Here is a 14,918-nt window from a genome sequence, read left to right as displayed (position 1 = left end):
TCAAAATGGTCTCATTTTAATTTTCACAACTTTATTATTCATGAATCAATGAATTGTAATCTGTTTCTAGAATAGCCATCTGTAGTCTTGTGCATGAGCCAGGCAATTTATTTTTCACTGTCAATATCTGATATGGAAAGCCTCCTATCATCATTAGTCTTTTACTCTTTATGAAAGTTTATTCTCCAATACCATCTTGTCAATTTTTTTTAAAAGCTTCACATTAGATTTCAGAGCTTTAAATTTGTTGAAAATGTAGGAATTACTGACATTTTTACGATATTTAGTTTACCCATTAAGAAACATATTTTGCCTCCCCATATTTATGACTATTCATGAAGTTTTGTTGTTTTCTGAATCTAGCCCCTGCACATTTATAATTAATTTCATTCTTTTAAAATATATATATTTTATTGATTTCAGAGAAGAAGGGAAAGGGAGAGAGAGATAGAAACATCAGTGATCAGAGATAATCATTGATAGGCTGCCTCCTGCATGCCCCACACTGGGGATCCAGCCCACAACCTGGGCATATGCTCTGACTGGAAATCGAACCATAACCTCCTGGTTCATAGGTCGATGCTCAACCACCGAGCCCTGTCAGCGAGGTTTAATTTTGTTCTTTTATTGATCACTCAATTCCCTAAATTTCTACAGTGCTTATATTCAGAACCATGTGCCATAACATGTTGTCATATAAATTGCATTGCATTGTACTCTAATTGTTTATGTGTTTTCAATAACTTGTAATTTCCATAAGGGTCAGAACTAGATGTTCCATTACCTCTCTGTTCTGCCCTGTGGCTAGAATAGCTGGTCACTGGGTCAATACAGGCTGAGGGCGATTGCTGAGCAGGGAGAAGGTGACAGAGCTAGCTGGTGCCAGGCCCCTCCCACATTTGTCTTCCTGAACTCGGCTCTTCTCTTGGAAGCAGACTGTGATGAAGAGCTCACATCAGGAGCTGTGTAAGGTCTGTCCTCTCTCCGTCTTGATTCCCGGATGCTCAGTTCCGTGTTGTTGTGTTCACAGGCAAACTGGCCTGGACCTCATGTCCTCCCCACCCGTCCACACCGCACGGAGCAGGTTACCCCCCATCGGCCCCGAGCCCGCCGAGCAGAAGGTGGCAGTTCCTGGATCTCGCCCTGTCTCTGTAAGACAGATTCTATTATATTGAAGTGCACCATTTAACAAACAAACAAACAAACAGCTTATAATCTTGGTACTTTGCAGTGAAATCATTAACATAAAATGTCCCCATAACCTGCTCCCTGAAAGTTAATGGTTTGTGAGAATTTCCAGGGGCTGGGAGGGTTCATTCACTATTTTGTGAAATAAAAACATGGCTTAACCTAAATGAGGGAGCTTAGGTGTCCGGGAAATATCAGATGGTCAGGATGGTGTGCAGAAAATAGCATGAAGGTGAGGTGAGGAGACAGGCAGATCTGTGTTGGAATCCTGCCACCCAGTCTCTGTGATTTGGTATAAATGAATCTCTCTGAGCCCCAATTTTGTGATCTATCAAAGGGCAATAATAATTGCTACCTCAAAAAATTATTACATGGATTTAATGAATGTAAAGATGTTAAATAATGACTGGCATAAATGAGGAGCTCAGTCACATACCCCTGCCATTTTTATCCGCTCTCATTTTTCCTGCTAATTTTCCTATGTTTACTGCAATGTAAAGGCAATTCCTTCTTCAGCCAAGCTCAGCTCAGCCCTGCAGTTGGAAAAGGTCTGGGGAAGCTATGCTGCCGGTCACAGGCATAACCATATTTCATAATGAGCACACGCTTTGCTATGATACAGGTAGCTTGTGTCTATTTTATAGAACACAGAAGCACCCTGGTTGTGGCAACATAAGGCTTAGAGAGAGAACAAACGCTGAGGCAATGTTTTCTCCTGCATTCCCTGTGCCTCCCTGAGCATAGCCATGGACCCATGCCCAGGAGGTCAGAGTGGCAACGCTTCAGTATTTAATCTTAGAATATTGAGGCTGAGCGTGAAATCATAAAAGAAGGCAAATATCACCTTAAAAAAATTCCGATGATTCACAACTGCAGTACTACATTTTTATTATAGTTTAGTACTAAGAATTTGATGTAGAAAGGTTTTTAAAAGATATTTGCCAGTTAGGACATTAATATTTTATTAGGCTAAATAACAGCAATTCTATAATTAAAATATTTTTATATTTATGCTTAATAGATCTTATGTTTAACAACATATAAATAAGTTTTCAAATAAGTGAATAACTGAATGACTAAAGGAGTGAAGCATGTATAGATATCTTTTTTTTTTAAGGTTTGAATTTTATTTAAACAATAACATATTATCTCTCATTTAGTGCAGAGGAAGGCATGCACAAAGCCGTGTTCTAAGTGCAATACCCGATAGTGTAGAACGATCACCTCTTCGAGAAAGATCTCTGACTATGGAACAGTTTTCAAGGCCCAGCACAACCCATACGTTCCGGGTAGGTTCTCTGTTAACCATACTTTGTTTTTATTTTTGCTTTAATTAGAGTGTTTGGGTGACATTGGCTAATAGGATCATACAGGTTTCGAGTGTACATTTCCATATGCATGATCTGTATACTGCATTGTGTTAACTATACTTTGGTTTTTAAAAATATCCAACCCATGCCTGGCCGGTGTGACCCAGTTGATTGAGTCTTGTCCCATGTACCAAAGGGTCACTGGTTCAATTCCAGGTCAGGGCACATGACTGGGCTCAATCCCCAATAAGGGATGTGCAAGAGGCAGCTGATCAATGTTTCTACTCCCCCTCCCTTCCTGTCTCTCTAAAAACAGTAAAAACATATTTAAAATCTATCCAGCCCAAGTGCCCATCAGTAGACAAGTGGATAAAGAATTTGTGCCACATACACATACATACAGTCAATGGAATATTAGTCATAAAAAAGAATGAAATTTTACCATTGGTGACAGCATGGACATAAGTCAGAGATAGACAAGTAACATATCATTTCACTTATATGTGGAATCTAAAGAACAAAATAAATAAACAAAATAGAAACAGGCCCATAGGTAGGGAGAACAGACTGATGGTTGCTAGAGTGGAGGGGGGATGGAGAAGTACAGATTGGTAGTTACAGAATAGTCATGGGGTTGTAAGTACTGCATAGGGAATACAGTCAATAATATTGTAACATCTGTTGATGGTGCCAGGTGGGTACTGGAAATATCAGGGAAATACTTTGTAAAGTATATGATTATCTAACCACTATGCTGTACACCTGAAATCTATACAAAATAATATTGAATGTAAAAAATATATACTTTTGACTAAATGTCAAACAAGGAAAAAAGTATCTGAAACAATAAAGCTCATCCCTCATTTTATTTTTCTTGTGACAGTCAGATACCCCTCGAAAAGGTTCATTGACTCTGATGGAGTTTGCTGGTCACACCTGGGCAGGTCAAGGTTTGCTGACAGGTCAGTGCTCTCCATGTATAAATAAAATGATGTAATGCGTGAAATTGTACTTTTTGGAAAAGAAGTTGAAGATTGCTACCTGGGTAGGACTGTGGTGGACCCCGTCAGAGGAAATACCAAGGGTTTGTGGTCTACAACCAGACCTCAGAAATCTCTATGAAGAGCAAAACTGCAAAGGCAAGCTGTAGGTGTAGAGGAAAATGCCCAAATGCTTTTTAATCAACTTAAGATCTCACCCTCAAAAAAAAAAAAAAAAAAGGGGGTGGGGGTGGAGGATGGCTTGTGAGTCCTCTGGGAAATTAGTGTCTCCTTCAGCTGTGGAGGTTCATGCTTTTCTCCTAAATGAAACCCTAATCTTAGATTCTCTTTGAAGATCTAATGATAAAAATGCTTAACAAAATTAATTATTTATGTAGAGATTTACAGATAAGTGTGTTCTTCGAAGAATAAAGTTTCTCATCTGAATTCAAGCCAATGATGTTTTAATTTTCAAACTATGACCAACATTTTTTTTCAAATGCAGAAGACTGATCAAAATGAACTTTTATTGTTGCAAAATACTTTTTCATCTTTAACTGCCTCTGATCACAAACACACCATTGCTACTGCTTATATGTATGAGTGGATAATACCGAATTTGTGAAATCATTCAAACACAGTCAAGGGTAATGAAAAATAAAGCACCTGGTCAAATCACCATAGGCAAGATGACATTTGGAAAAGAACGTCAGTGGAGTCTAAATACGTGGACACTGGCTCCTAAGGGAACCAAGTAGTGCTTGTCCTGTGTCACACACATGCTTCAGTTATGACCAACATTTTTATTCAGGGAGGTCACATGGCATTGTCATGAGGTGTGCCACCCTGGAATTAAGGTTTATTTTTCATTTTTTTGAAATCTTTTTATTGATTTCAGAGAGTAAGGGAGAAGGATAGAGATAGAAACATCGATGATGAGAGAGAGAATCATAGATCATGCCCCACACTGGGGATCGAGCCCACAACCTGGGAATATGTCCTGACCAGTAATCAAACCGTGACCTCCTGGTTCCTAGGTCAATGCTCAACCACTGAGCCACGCCGGCTGGGCTCAAATGCTTGGTTTCCATCCTGGCTCTGCCCCCTACCAACCGAGCAATCTTTGGGTTGTCTCAATCTCTCTCTGGGCCTCAGTTTCTTCTTTTATAACAGGCTGGCTGATAAAATAATTATTTGGAAAATGTATGGAAAGGACCTAGCTAGAGGCCAGAAAGACATTGTTTGCTGTAAATGTTCATAATACAAATTATGACCATTTGTATTACAGATCATCTGACATGTAAAGGATAATTGCTATTTTCAGGGAAACACTTCATATATTATAATGTTAAAATAAATTTAGCAAAATTGAAGCATTGGAACAACACAGGTTTGTTGCTATCACACTTGTATAGTTCTGTAGCAGAGTGATGTCAAAGATTCTTTAGCCCTTTGAGATTTTTCTCCAATGCTTAATCCCTCCAGGCTGCTGTACCTTTCCATTGCTTTTTTTTTTTTTTAATCTTTATTGTTCAGGTTATTACAGATGTTCCTCTTTTCTCCCCCCAGAGCTCCCCTCCACCCGGTTCCTACTCCACTCCAGACCTTCCCCCCATACACTGACCTCATCCATAGGTGTAAGCTCTTTGTCTAATCTCTTCCCGCACCCCTCACTACTCCTTCCCCCGAGAATTGTCAGTCTGCTCCCTTTCCATGCCCCTGATTCTATTACAGTCACCAGTTTTTTCTGTTCATCAGGTTTTTTATTCATTTGATTTTTAGATTCACTTGTTGATAGATATGTATTTGTTGTCACTTTGTTGTTCATAATTTTTTATCTTTACATTTTTCTTCTTCTTCCTCTTCTTAGAGAATATCCTGCAGCATTTCATATGCTTTTTTTTTTTTTCTTATACATTCCCTAGCGTTGCTCGCTGTCATGGTCAGTGACAATAGTTCTTTCTTTAAGAGACAGCCACACTACCTTAGCAAGTATTGCTTTTAACAGAATCATAGTTGGTCATGCAGAATGAGACACCCAAGTTTGTTTAGTAATAAATTACAATGTACTAACTGCTCACTCTGTGCCAAGTTCTGTGCTAAAGGCAGAGATTCAAACACCAAAGACATTTTGTTCTGTGCCTGAAGGAACATTCAGGGTAGTGGGGAGGTGGAAAGGGCTGTGGGAGTGGCGAGCAGGGCCACTGGGCTGGATATGCAGGTGGGCAAAGGGGCAGAGAACCTTCCTGGAGGAGGCATGAGCCACCGAATTGGGAGGAACACCCTGTGGTATGTGAGAGAGAAAGGAGTGAAGGTTGATACGTATGGTTCTGTGTGAGATGCTGAAAGAGGGAACTCCAGGAATTTTGATGAAGTGTTTTGGAGACGTTGACTACAGCATGCTAAGTGGGGATGTCAGCTAGTTTGTTGGGCACACAAGAGTGAGCTTAGGAGACGGAACTGGGCTCTGAATTTGCTTTAACTGCGCACTCCTGATTTTTCACCAAATCTAAGTCAGTGTAGGCTCCTTTCAGAAACCTGTGACAACAATTATTACTGACGGTCCGATTCTCTTTTTCATTTCTGTTGAAGGAAATGAGGGTGCATCAAGAGAGATGTTTCTCTATTTCTAAGAATTTATTTTCTTTTTCTCTGACAAGCAAACATGTGGCCTCTTTCTTATCTTTGCTTCCAAGTCAAAAAGCATCTGGAGCTATTAACTTACCAACATATTGTTTTTGTGGCTGGAAAAAAAAGAGAGGAGGAGCTGATGGGGTGTCCCCAACAATGGGAAGGCAGGTGACTTTGCTTCTACCCCTGTGGGGCTGACAGAGCTCCCTACTCAACTGCCTGGGCCTTGGGACCCACCTCTGGGGAGACGGTCCCTGCACCCCACCTGCCTGGAAGGACACATGGCCAGCACGAGGCTTGGTGGGGATGAGCTCCTCTCCTTCTTCTCCACCCCCGATGGCAGCTTTTGCACGTGGCTGTTTCCTGGTGTGTAAAAGTGACGTGAAATACCTTTTTTCTTTTTAAAAAATATCATCTGCATGGACTATACAAAACAACGCTTTGGAGAGCTGGAATTTTTAACATGTTAATGAGAATTACTTTTGGTTGGTGTTTCAGGTTCGAAGTATCCACCCAAGTCTTTCCAGAGGACAGCTCTGACTTTAAGAAAGAGATTCCAAGTGGCATCTTGATGTTGCTGCCCCAGAATTGCAGCCTTTGCTGGGCCACCCAGAGCCTCCGCGACCACTTGTCACTTGAAAAACAGAAGAACAAGTATTATCTTATGTGTCTGTTGGCCCGGCAGTCTGCGATATAGGGCTGTCGGAGAGAAACGCACACAGATAAACAACTTAATTGGGAACACTTTGTCTTGTAAACACAATACAAGTCAAGGTCATCAGTCTTCATCATTGGAAGCATTCCAATATGGATCCTTTAGGCTTTGCTCAGAGGAACCTCTGTTTATAATTCTTCCTTTTATCCACTATACACCCACACATAATTAGTGTACGAATTCATACACTACTTAATATACATAGTAATATGCCATTTTGTAACTTTGTGTCTTGACATGTTTTTTGTGTCTCATTCCATGATTAATTCCATCCAAATCCTAATCACAAACAGATATTATTTCCTTCCTGAGAAAATAGCAGAGGCATCTGGGGTACCAAGTGCCCGTGTAAGATGGGGCTGTGCTGGTCAGGGTGCTGACTTTCTCATTCCCTTTTAAAAGGCAGTTTCGTCATGAACCTCTTTGAGGAACGTCAGTGGTGACGTCTCCCAAGCCCATTTTGCTTGACTAGTTTTCATGTTCAAGTTCAGGTGGTCTTTTCAGAAGTATCCCCAGTTTATTGATTTTTAAAATCAAGTGATTGATTTTAATTATGAATATAAACATAATTAAAATACATTGCATGTGGTTTCATCGTTATTGTTCACAACTGAAGTGTTCCTCCCTTGGACAGAAGGCTTCGAGCAGCATCTTCCCCTTCTCCTCACCACCTGAGCGTCCTCAGATGTCACCTCGGGGCATGGAGCCTTCCCGATCCCTCTGTCTAAAGCAGCAGCTCCCTCTGCTCTCTGTCCTCTTGCTCTGCTTTAGTTTTCGTCTGAGCGGATCCCTGTCTGACTTTCATGTGGAAAGTGGAATAGAGAATGTAAACGAGGCTTAACCAGTTGGAGGCAAGGCTCTGCGGTCATTTCTCTTTTCCTCCCTACCCCGTTGTTTTCCTTTATCACGATTTAAATTTTTAGACTCGTTTGATCTTTTCAGATCTCAACTTGTGTAATTCTTCTTTCCTATCAGAATTATATTTTAATGAATTAATTTTTATTAATCCAAAATGAAGCTTATATCTATCTATCTATTCCTGTAAATGTATAATAGGTTATTTTCAGACATATTTCTGGCTCTAAGAAGAGAGGATCGTTGCCCACTTATAAACGTCTGGAAATTAAGAAGAGAGTTGGCACTTGGATTAGTGTTACCCAGAGCCTTGCCTCCAATTGGTACGTTCTCCTTTACATTCCCCACTTCAATGTCTATAGTCATGGAACATGTTAGGGAGTCGACATGAGAATGATCACTGTGCCTATGGCTCTTCTGATTGGCCACAGCTCCATAATTTAGGTAATATTCTCAATGCTTTGTAACCCACACGAAGAATTTTCTAACTATCCCTAAATATTACCTATAAAAACTTTCAAGATAGAGTATCACTCCTAATTCTGCAGTTATCATACGTGAGGAATTTCTAGACATGTAAGCGGTCTGGAGTTAGGTGCTCTCTGGTCCATAATTACTGCTAACTGGGCCATTTCTACCTACCTGGGCCATTCAGGCTATTTTATATTGGTTTCCAAGAACCATCCAAGTCCTTCCCTAATCAGCCCAGACTTCTTAAAAAGGATTGATATGCATCCTACACTAATATTAGAGTATACAAAAGGAATTATTTTTTCATAGAGAACCACTGAAAAGGTTTAATGGTAGCTTTATTTTATTTGGCTTTGGAGTTGTGCAACAATTGAAAAATTCTATTATTTACATATATTGATAAAAGTACTTTAAAATATGGAGCTAAGTACAATGATCTTGATTCATATCTTCTAAATATTTTCAATTGGAAGATAAAGTACCATTTTAGACATAACAAAAAGATTTGGCTCTGTTCCTGACTTTAAAATACCTGCTCTCCACACATATTTTTATATCTATATTAAAGATAATGTTCTACCTACAGGTTAATTGAGATTTAGAGGCTAGTAAGTAATTCTTATACCAAGGAGGGTGCTTCTTGAACTGGTTAGGTAAAAGGTAGGACAGTGTTTTCATAATAATCATTGATAAATGAATCATCTTAAAATTTTTGTTAAAAATTGAAAAAGGCAAACTGAATTACTCCTGAGGTCAATCTCTATATATAAAAGCCCAGTGACAGGAACAGTGGAATGACTGGAAAGACCAGTTGCTATGACACACACTGCAGCAGCCAACAGACCTGATCTGGGCCCTGATCAGCTTCCCCCAATTTTCCGTGAACCCTCCCCGCTGCCAGCACCACCCCAGATTGCCCTCCCACCCCAATCAGGGTTTCGGCCAGCCGGCCAACCTCCCAGGTCCCCTCCCCCTGGCAGGCCTTCTGATAGGCCTCGATTGCCGGCCAGGCCGAGGGACCCCATCCGTGCATAAATTTGTGCACCGGGCCTCTAATTTTTAAATAAAGGTTAGAGACTACATTAATAAAATGTCTGTTAATTTATCCAAAACCAAAGAAGGAATGAAGGAATTGAAAAATAATATAAAAACATGTAAAATACCATAAAAAACTGCTAGATTTTTAAAATATAACATAAGAGGAAATATCCATATTGTTATTCTGAACTAGAATGTAATTGCTATTCCAATTAAGAGTACATTTTTATAATGTTGTAAATCACTTGGGTATGATATTTTTATTGTCATTGTTTTCTTATGACCACAGATCATTGTCCAGGATTTTTAATTCTTTAATTTTTAATAAAATATAAAGTGTTGAAAGAGTTTTCAGAAATTTATTGCATTTGTAAAAGCTTCATTAGGTTCCCAATTTTTATATAATTTGTGTGAATACCTCTCTACTCTGCATATACATAGGTTATTCACTCATTTATATGTCTAACCAGATAGCAAACATTCTTTCGTGAATTCAAAATATATATCCATCTATGTTTTTCAGGGTTTTATCACTTTGATAAAAACTCCAATTTAAAATTTGTTTCAAAAGATAACATTTCTGTGTAGTCATCATCATGGATTTATTATTTCCTCAAATGTTTATCAAGCACCTTCTTTTTATTAAGATTCTGTTCTAAGCATTGGACTGAACAAGATAAAGTCTTTGCCCTAACAGAACTTCAAGTCTAGTGGAGGAGGCAATCAGTTTTTTAATATCATAAATCATTTGGATACTATGTTTTTGTTGTAATTGTTTTCAATAACCAAAGCAACAAAAATATAAGGTCAGATAGCAATACATGCTATGAAGAAACCTAAAATAGGGTTTCAACTTTAGAAAGGGAAGGCTTTATTGTAGAGGTAATATTTGAGCAAAGATGCAAAGAAGATGAGATAAGAAGCCATGTAGATATGAAAAAGAGAATACTAGACACAGGAAAAAACACACAGAGGCCTAAAATAGGAGCATACCCAGGGGTTTGAAGAACAGCAAAGAGGCCTTTGGGGCATAGAATGGAATAAGCAAGCGGGTGGATAACAGTAGATGATAGGAGTGGAGTGATTAAGATCCTTTTTGACCTTGGAAAGGGAAGGTTATCTGAAATAGGAAGCAACTGGACAGTTTTCAGGACAGAGTAATGCAATATGACCCGAGACAATGTGTCAGTCATATGACAGTGATGTAGCTCAAAGTCAGAGGACTTTGGATGTGTTTTGAAAGGTAAGTCAGTGGGATTTGCTGTGGAATTTGATGTGAAATGTAACTAAAGAATCAATATTGACTTCAAGGCTTTGGCTGGGACATGTTATGTTTGAGATGCCTATTGGAGGCCTAAGTGGAGATGTTGAGGTATTGGGGTATCTACACCTGGGGTTTAGAGAAAAGGTATAGACTGGAAGTATAATTCAGCAGAGAGATGGTATTTAGGTACTGAAATGGAAAGATAACCAAAGAGAGTGAGTACAAAGACGCTGGGAAAGAGTTCTGACCCTCTTTAACATCTAGAGGTATAGGATGTGAAAAGAAAGCAGTGAAGCAGTCAGAAAAAATGACTGGTGAGGGAGAATAAAAGCAAGAGAATGTAGAATTTTTGAAGTCAAATGGAGGGAAAAGTTTTTCAAAGAATAAAAATGGGCATATCACTACCGATCTTACAGATGTTAGAATTTAACCAGTATATTATGACTAACTTGGCATAATTTAGATGAAATGTTTAAACTCCTTGAAGAATATTAGTTATCACCAGACAAAGAAGAAATAGGAAACCTAGAAAAATTTATATCCATTATAGACTTAAATCTATAATTAAAATCCTTCTCTCAAAGAGAATTCCAAGTCCTGATGACTTCCAGGGTTAATTCTTCCAAATATTTAAGGAAAATAGAGCATCAATAACTCCCATATAAAATTTCTTCAAGGTAATAGGAAGTTATTTTCTAAGGCTAGCATAACCTTTATACAAAAACTGATAAGGGTATTACAAAAAAAAAAAAAAAAATGCAGAAAGTTATAGGCTAATCTCATCTCTGAACATAGACGATACACTCCTAAGCAAGATAGTGGCAAATCAAATCAGGCAGGTATGAAATGGGTAATTAATGCCATCCAAATTAGATCTATGTAAGGCATTCAAGTTTGGTCTACCATGTGAAAAATAATCAATGAACAAATGATGTCAAAGAAAACAAACATATGATATTCTCAATAAACAGAGACAAAGTCTTTGAAAAAAATTCATTTATAATAAAATTTCCTAGTAATCTAAGGAGAGAAGGGAACAAATATTATTTGCTTATGGGTATTTAGTGAGATTAAAAAAAAAAACCAACCCTACAGCAAACTTCACACTTAAAAGTAAGATATTCAACTATACCCACTGAGACCACAAGCAATGTAAAAAATTTCTGCTAGTCACCAAAGTTATTCATCACTATACAGGATGTCCTAGCCAGCTTGATAGGGCCAGATTAAAATATAGAGGGTCTTAAAAATTGGGAAAAAAGAAAAAATTCATTCTTCACAAAAAACATCAAAATAATTTACAGATATACTTAAAAATCAGTATGTGATTTTAGCAAGCTCATTAAATACAAGATCAACATAAAATGCATTTGCATTTCTACATACTAACAATAATTAGATATTAAAATATAAAAATACTACTTATAATAGCCTCAAAAACATCAAATAATAGGAATCCATTTAATAAGATGATTATATTAGTAAGGATTCTCCATAGAAACAGAATTAATAAGATATATATGTATGTATATATAGGGTGTCCCAAAAAATGTATACACACACTTTCAATAATTGTAAAGGCAGAGTTTATTAAAATACATTTCATTTTCAAAATTGAGCTATCAGCTGTTAAAAGTGTGTATATATTATTTTGAAATTCCCTGTATATATGACATCTGAAAGAACCATTGGTCACAAAATGGCTAATAAGTTGTAGTATAGTCAAACAATGGAATAATACACAGTTATGAAAAATACTACACACCACAATATAGAGTCACTTCACAGGAATAATGTTGAGTTTAAGAAGACAGATGCAAAAGAGTACATACAATATGATTTCATGTTCTATTGTATGACCTGGGGGGTAGTCACATAGAACTAATGATGCCGGTCCATAAAACTGTACTTTTTAAGTAAAGTGCACTTTATCTGATCTTAGTGATTCAACAATTCATGACAGTGTACTGTTATCCTGATAATTTGCTGTTTATAATTATGTGAATAATATCCTATCTAATAAAGAGGCAATGTGCAAATTGACCATCACTCCAACACAAGATGGCCGCCCCCATGTGGTCAAAGATGGCCACCCCCATGTGGATACAAGATGGCTGCCACAAGATGCCCGGCAGGGGAGGGCAGTTGTGGACAATCAGGCCAGCAGGGGAGGGCAGTTGGGAGGGACCAGGCCTGCAAGGGAGGGCATTTGGGGATGACCAGGCCTGCAGGGGAGGGAAGTCTGGGGGGACCCAGGCCTTATTGGGAGGACAGTTGGGGCAGACCAGGACAACAGGGGAGGGCAGTTGGGGTGAACAGGACTGCAAGGGAGGGCAGTAGTGGGGGAATAGGCCTTCAGGGGAGGGCAGTTGGGGACAACCAGGCTGGCAGGGGAGGGCAGTTAGGGGTGACCAGGCTGGCAGGGGAGGGCAGTTAGGGGCAATCAGGTTGGCAGGGGAGTGGTTATGGGGTGATCAGGCTGGCAGGCAGAAGTTAAGAGCAATCAGACAGGCAGGCAGGTGAGCAGTTGGGAGTCAGCAGTCCTGAATTGTGAGGGGGAATCCCAGATTGGATAGGGTGCAGGCTGGGCTGAGGGACACACACTCCCCATGCATGAATTTTATGCACTGGGCCTTTAGTAGTTTTATATTTAGCCAGCATTTTTTTTTTAATCTAAATTAGGAATTTTCCATATTAGGAATCATTCCAAGTGACAGAAATTTTAAGGAAATCAAAGTGTTAACATTTACAAAGCTTTGCTTTGGTTTATAACTTATTCTGGCCCATGACTTTAACTTTCAGAGGCATGTATTTCAAGCAGGGGAGAGTAGCAAAGATCTTCAAAGGGGAAAGAAAGTTGTCCTTTAATATAGAAAGAATCTTCAAGAGACAAAGTTAGGAGTCAACTTCCTCCTCAGCCGGGTGAGTGCCATGAAGCTGACATAGCGGTGATAAATGTAGGTAGACGGTCCTCACCTTGGCAATGCCGTGCTCCCTACACAGACATTCATTATGTTTCAGGGTGGACATTCGAAGGCGCAACACTGTGAACTTGGTTGCCAGGAGAGAAGGGTGTCGCCATGGGTTTCTCTCATGCCCGGCCATCTGACCAGTCCAGTCTGAAATTGTGGGCATTGGCTCCTTTCTGGTAACAAATAGGATGAGAACGAGGACGCAGGGAACAGAGAGACAAGGCTTTTGTTTTCTTGTCCCTTTTCAAAAAACCCTCGGTGCTCTCTGTCTCAGCCACAAATTGCCTTCAAAATAAAGATACAATTTCTCAGCCTGGGAGTCAAGGTGCATTCAAGCTGGTCCATGCTACTTGGGAACATCGTCTTGTCCTGGTCACCCTGAGCCACCCTGTGCTCCAAGCAGGGGCCCTGCACACTTTCTTGAACCCATCACGCCCTTCTCTGCTTTGGAGCACTTCCTGTTCATGTTTCTGCTGCCTGAAGCACTCCGCCCTCCCCCTTCTCCAATTCTTGAGGGGAGTGGTTACATATTCCCTGTTTTGTCCACAGAGATGAGCAGAGTCAGATACGGACAAATCCCATAGTTTCATAGCTGTGGTAGACTTTTAGAGAGAGGAGATCTACTTAACAACATTAAAGAAAATATATTGTAAAGTCTTAAACAGATGAAATAATATCAAAGTGAATAACATAAAGAATGTAAGTTCTTCTCCGTGGACATCCCATAAGGTTGACCAGTGTTTTCCCTCCCAGACATTAGTCTAGCTGCAGAGAACTAAACTTTTTTCCTCCCCAAAGATGGCATTACATTATGTACTCTGTTCTGCAGCTTTAAGGTTCATCTTTCACTTACTATTTCCTGAACCTTTTTCCATGTCAGTGCAGATAGATGACTTAAAAAAAAAAAATCAGTTGGAGAAAAGCCTGAAGCATGCTTTTCTCTGCCCTGAAGAGGCCCTGCAGCCTGTACAGGAGCTGCAAGGAAAACGGAGGGGATTGAGCAAAGTAGGGATCCAGGGCGTTTCTCAACTTATGTCATCTGCCTGGGCGCCTTCCCTGTCACTATGGACCTGCTCCTAGGAGAGGACACTCCTAGCCCAGCGCCTTTGTAGGAAGGATCACCTGCAGAAAAGAGAACCAGAGTCAGGATTGGGGTCCCGCTACCTGAAGAAGGAAATTCGTAGTTAGTGAACACAGCCATCGGGCAGGATTGGGGCACCCTTCTCACCATCATTCCCTTTTCCTTCCTCCCTTCCATAGGCTCAGTGGTTTGTCTTTGAGAGTTACTTCATAATGATTGTTCCTTTATCCAACCCCCGCTCTGCCAGCATCTCTTTTCTCTACCTCTTCCAGAGACCTTGCCCTTCATCCTCTCCTACCCGCCCCATGTTCTCTTGGTCCCGAGGATAATTTGGAAACTATTGGGATCACAAGAACATTATTCAGCTCTCCCGTGATCTGATTTCACCTACTTCCTCAGGTTGGAGTCCCAGT

General features: G+C 39.7%; 1 protein-coding gene and 1 pseudogene across 1 annotated transcript in view; one reads left to right on the top strand and one right to left on the bottom strand.

Annotated features, from left to right (window-relative positions):
- FAM149A (family with sequence similarity 149 member A) overlaps positions 1-7,578 on the top strand; it is a 40,856-nt gene extending 33,278 nt beyond the window's left edge. Inside the window, exons 12-15 of the mRNA XM_054720270.1 lie at positions 1,031-1,151; positions 2,349-2,477; positions 3,382-3,460; positions 6,608-7,578. Coding sequence (XP_054576245.1) covers positions 1,031-1,151; positions 2,349-2,477; positions 3,382-3,460; positions 6,608-6,681 — 403 coding nt within the window. The 3' untranslated portion in view covers positions 6,682-7,578. The remainder of the gene's footprint in view (positions 1-1,030; positions 1,152-2,348; positions 2,478-3,381; positions 3,461-6,607) is intronic.
- The window catches only part of LOC103295476 (plasma kallikrein-like), a 218,455-nt pseudogene that overhangs the window by 88,484 nt on the left and 115,053 nt on the right, over positions 1-14,918 (bottom strand).

Source organism: Eptesicus fuscus, chromosome 8 (assembly GCF_027574615.1).
Source record: "Eptesicus fuscus isolate TK198812 chromosome 8, DD_ASM_mEF_20220401, whole genome shotgun sequence".
Classification (NCBI taxonomy): Eukaryota; Metazoa; Chordata; class Mammalia; order Chiroptera; family Vespertilionidae; genus Eptesicus; species Eptesicus fuscus.
This window is presented reverse-complemented; position numbering and strand designations above follow the sequence as displayed.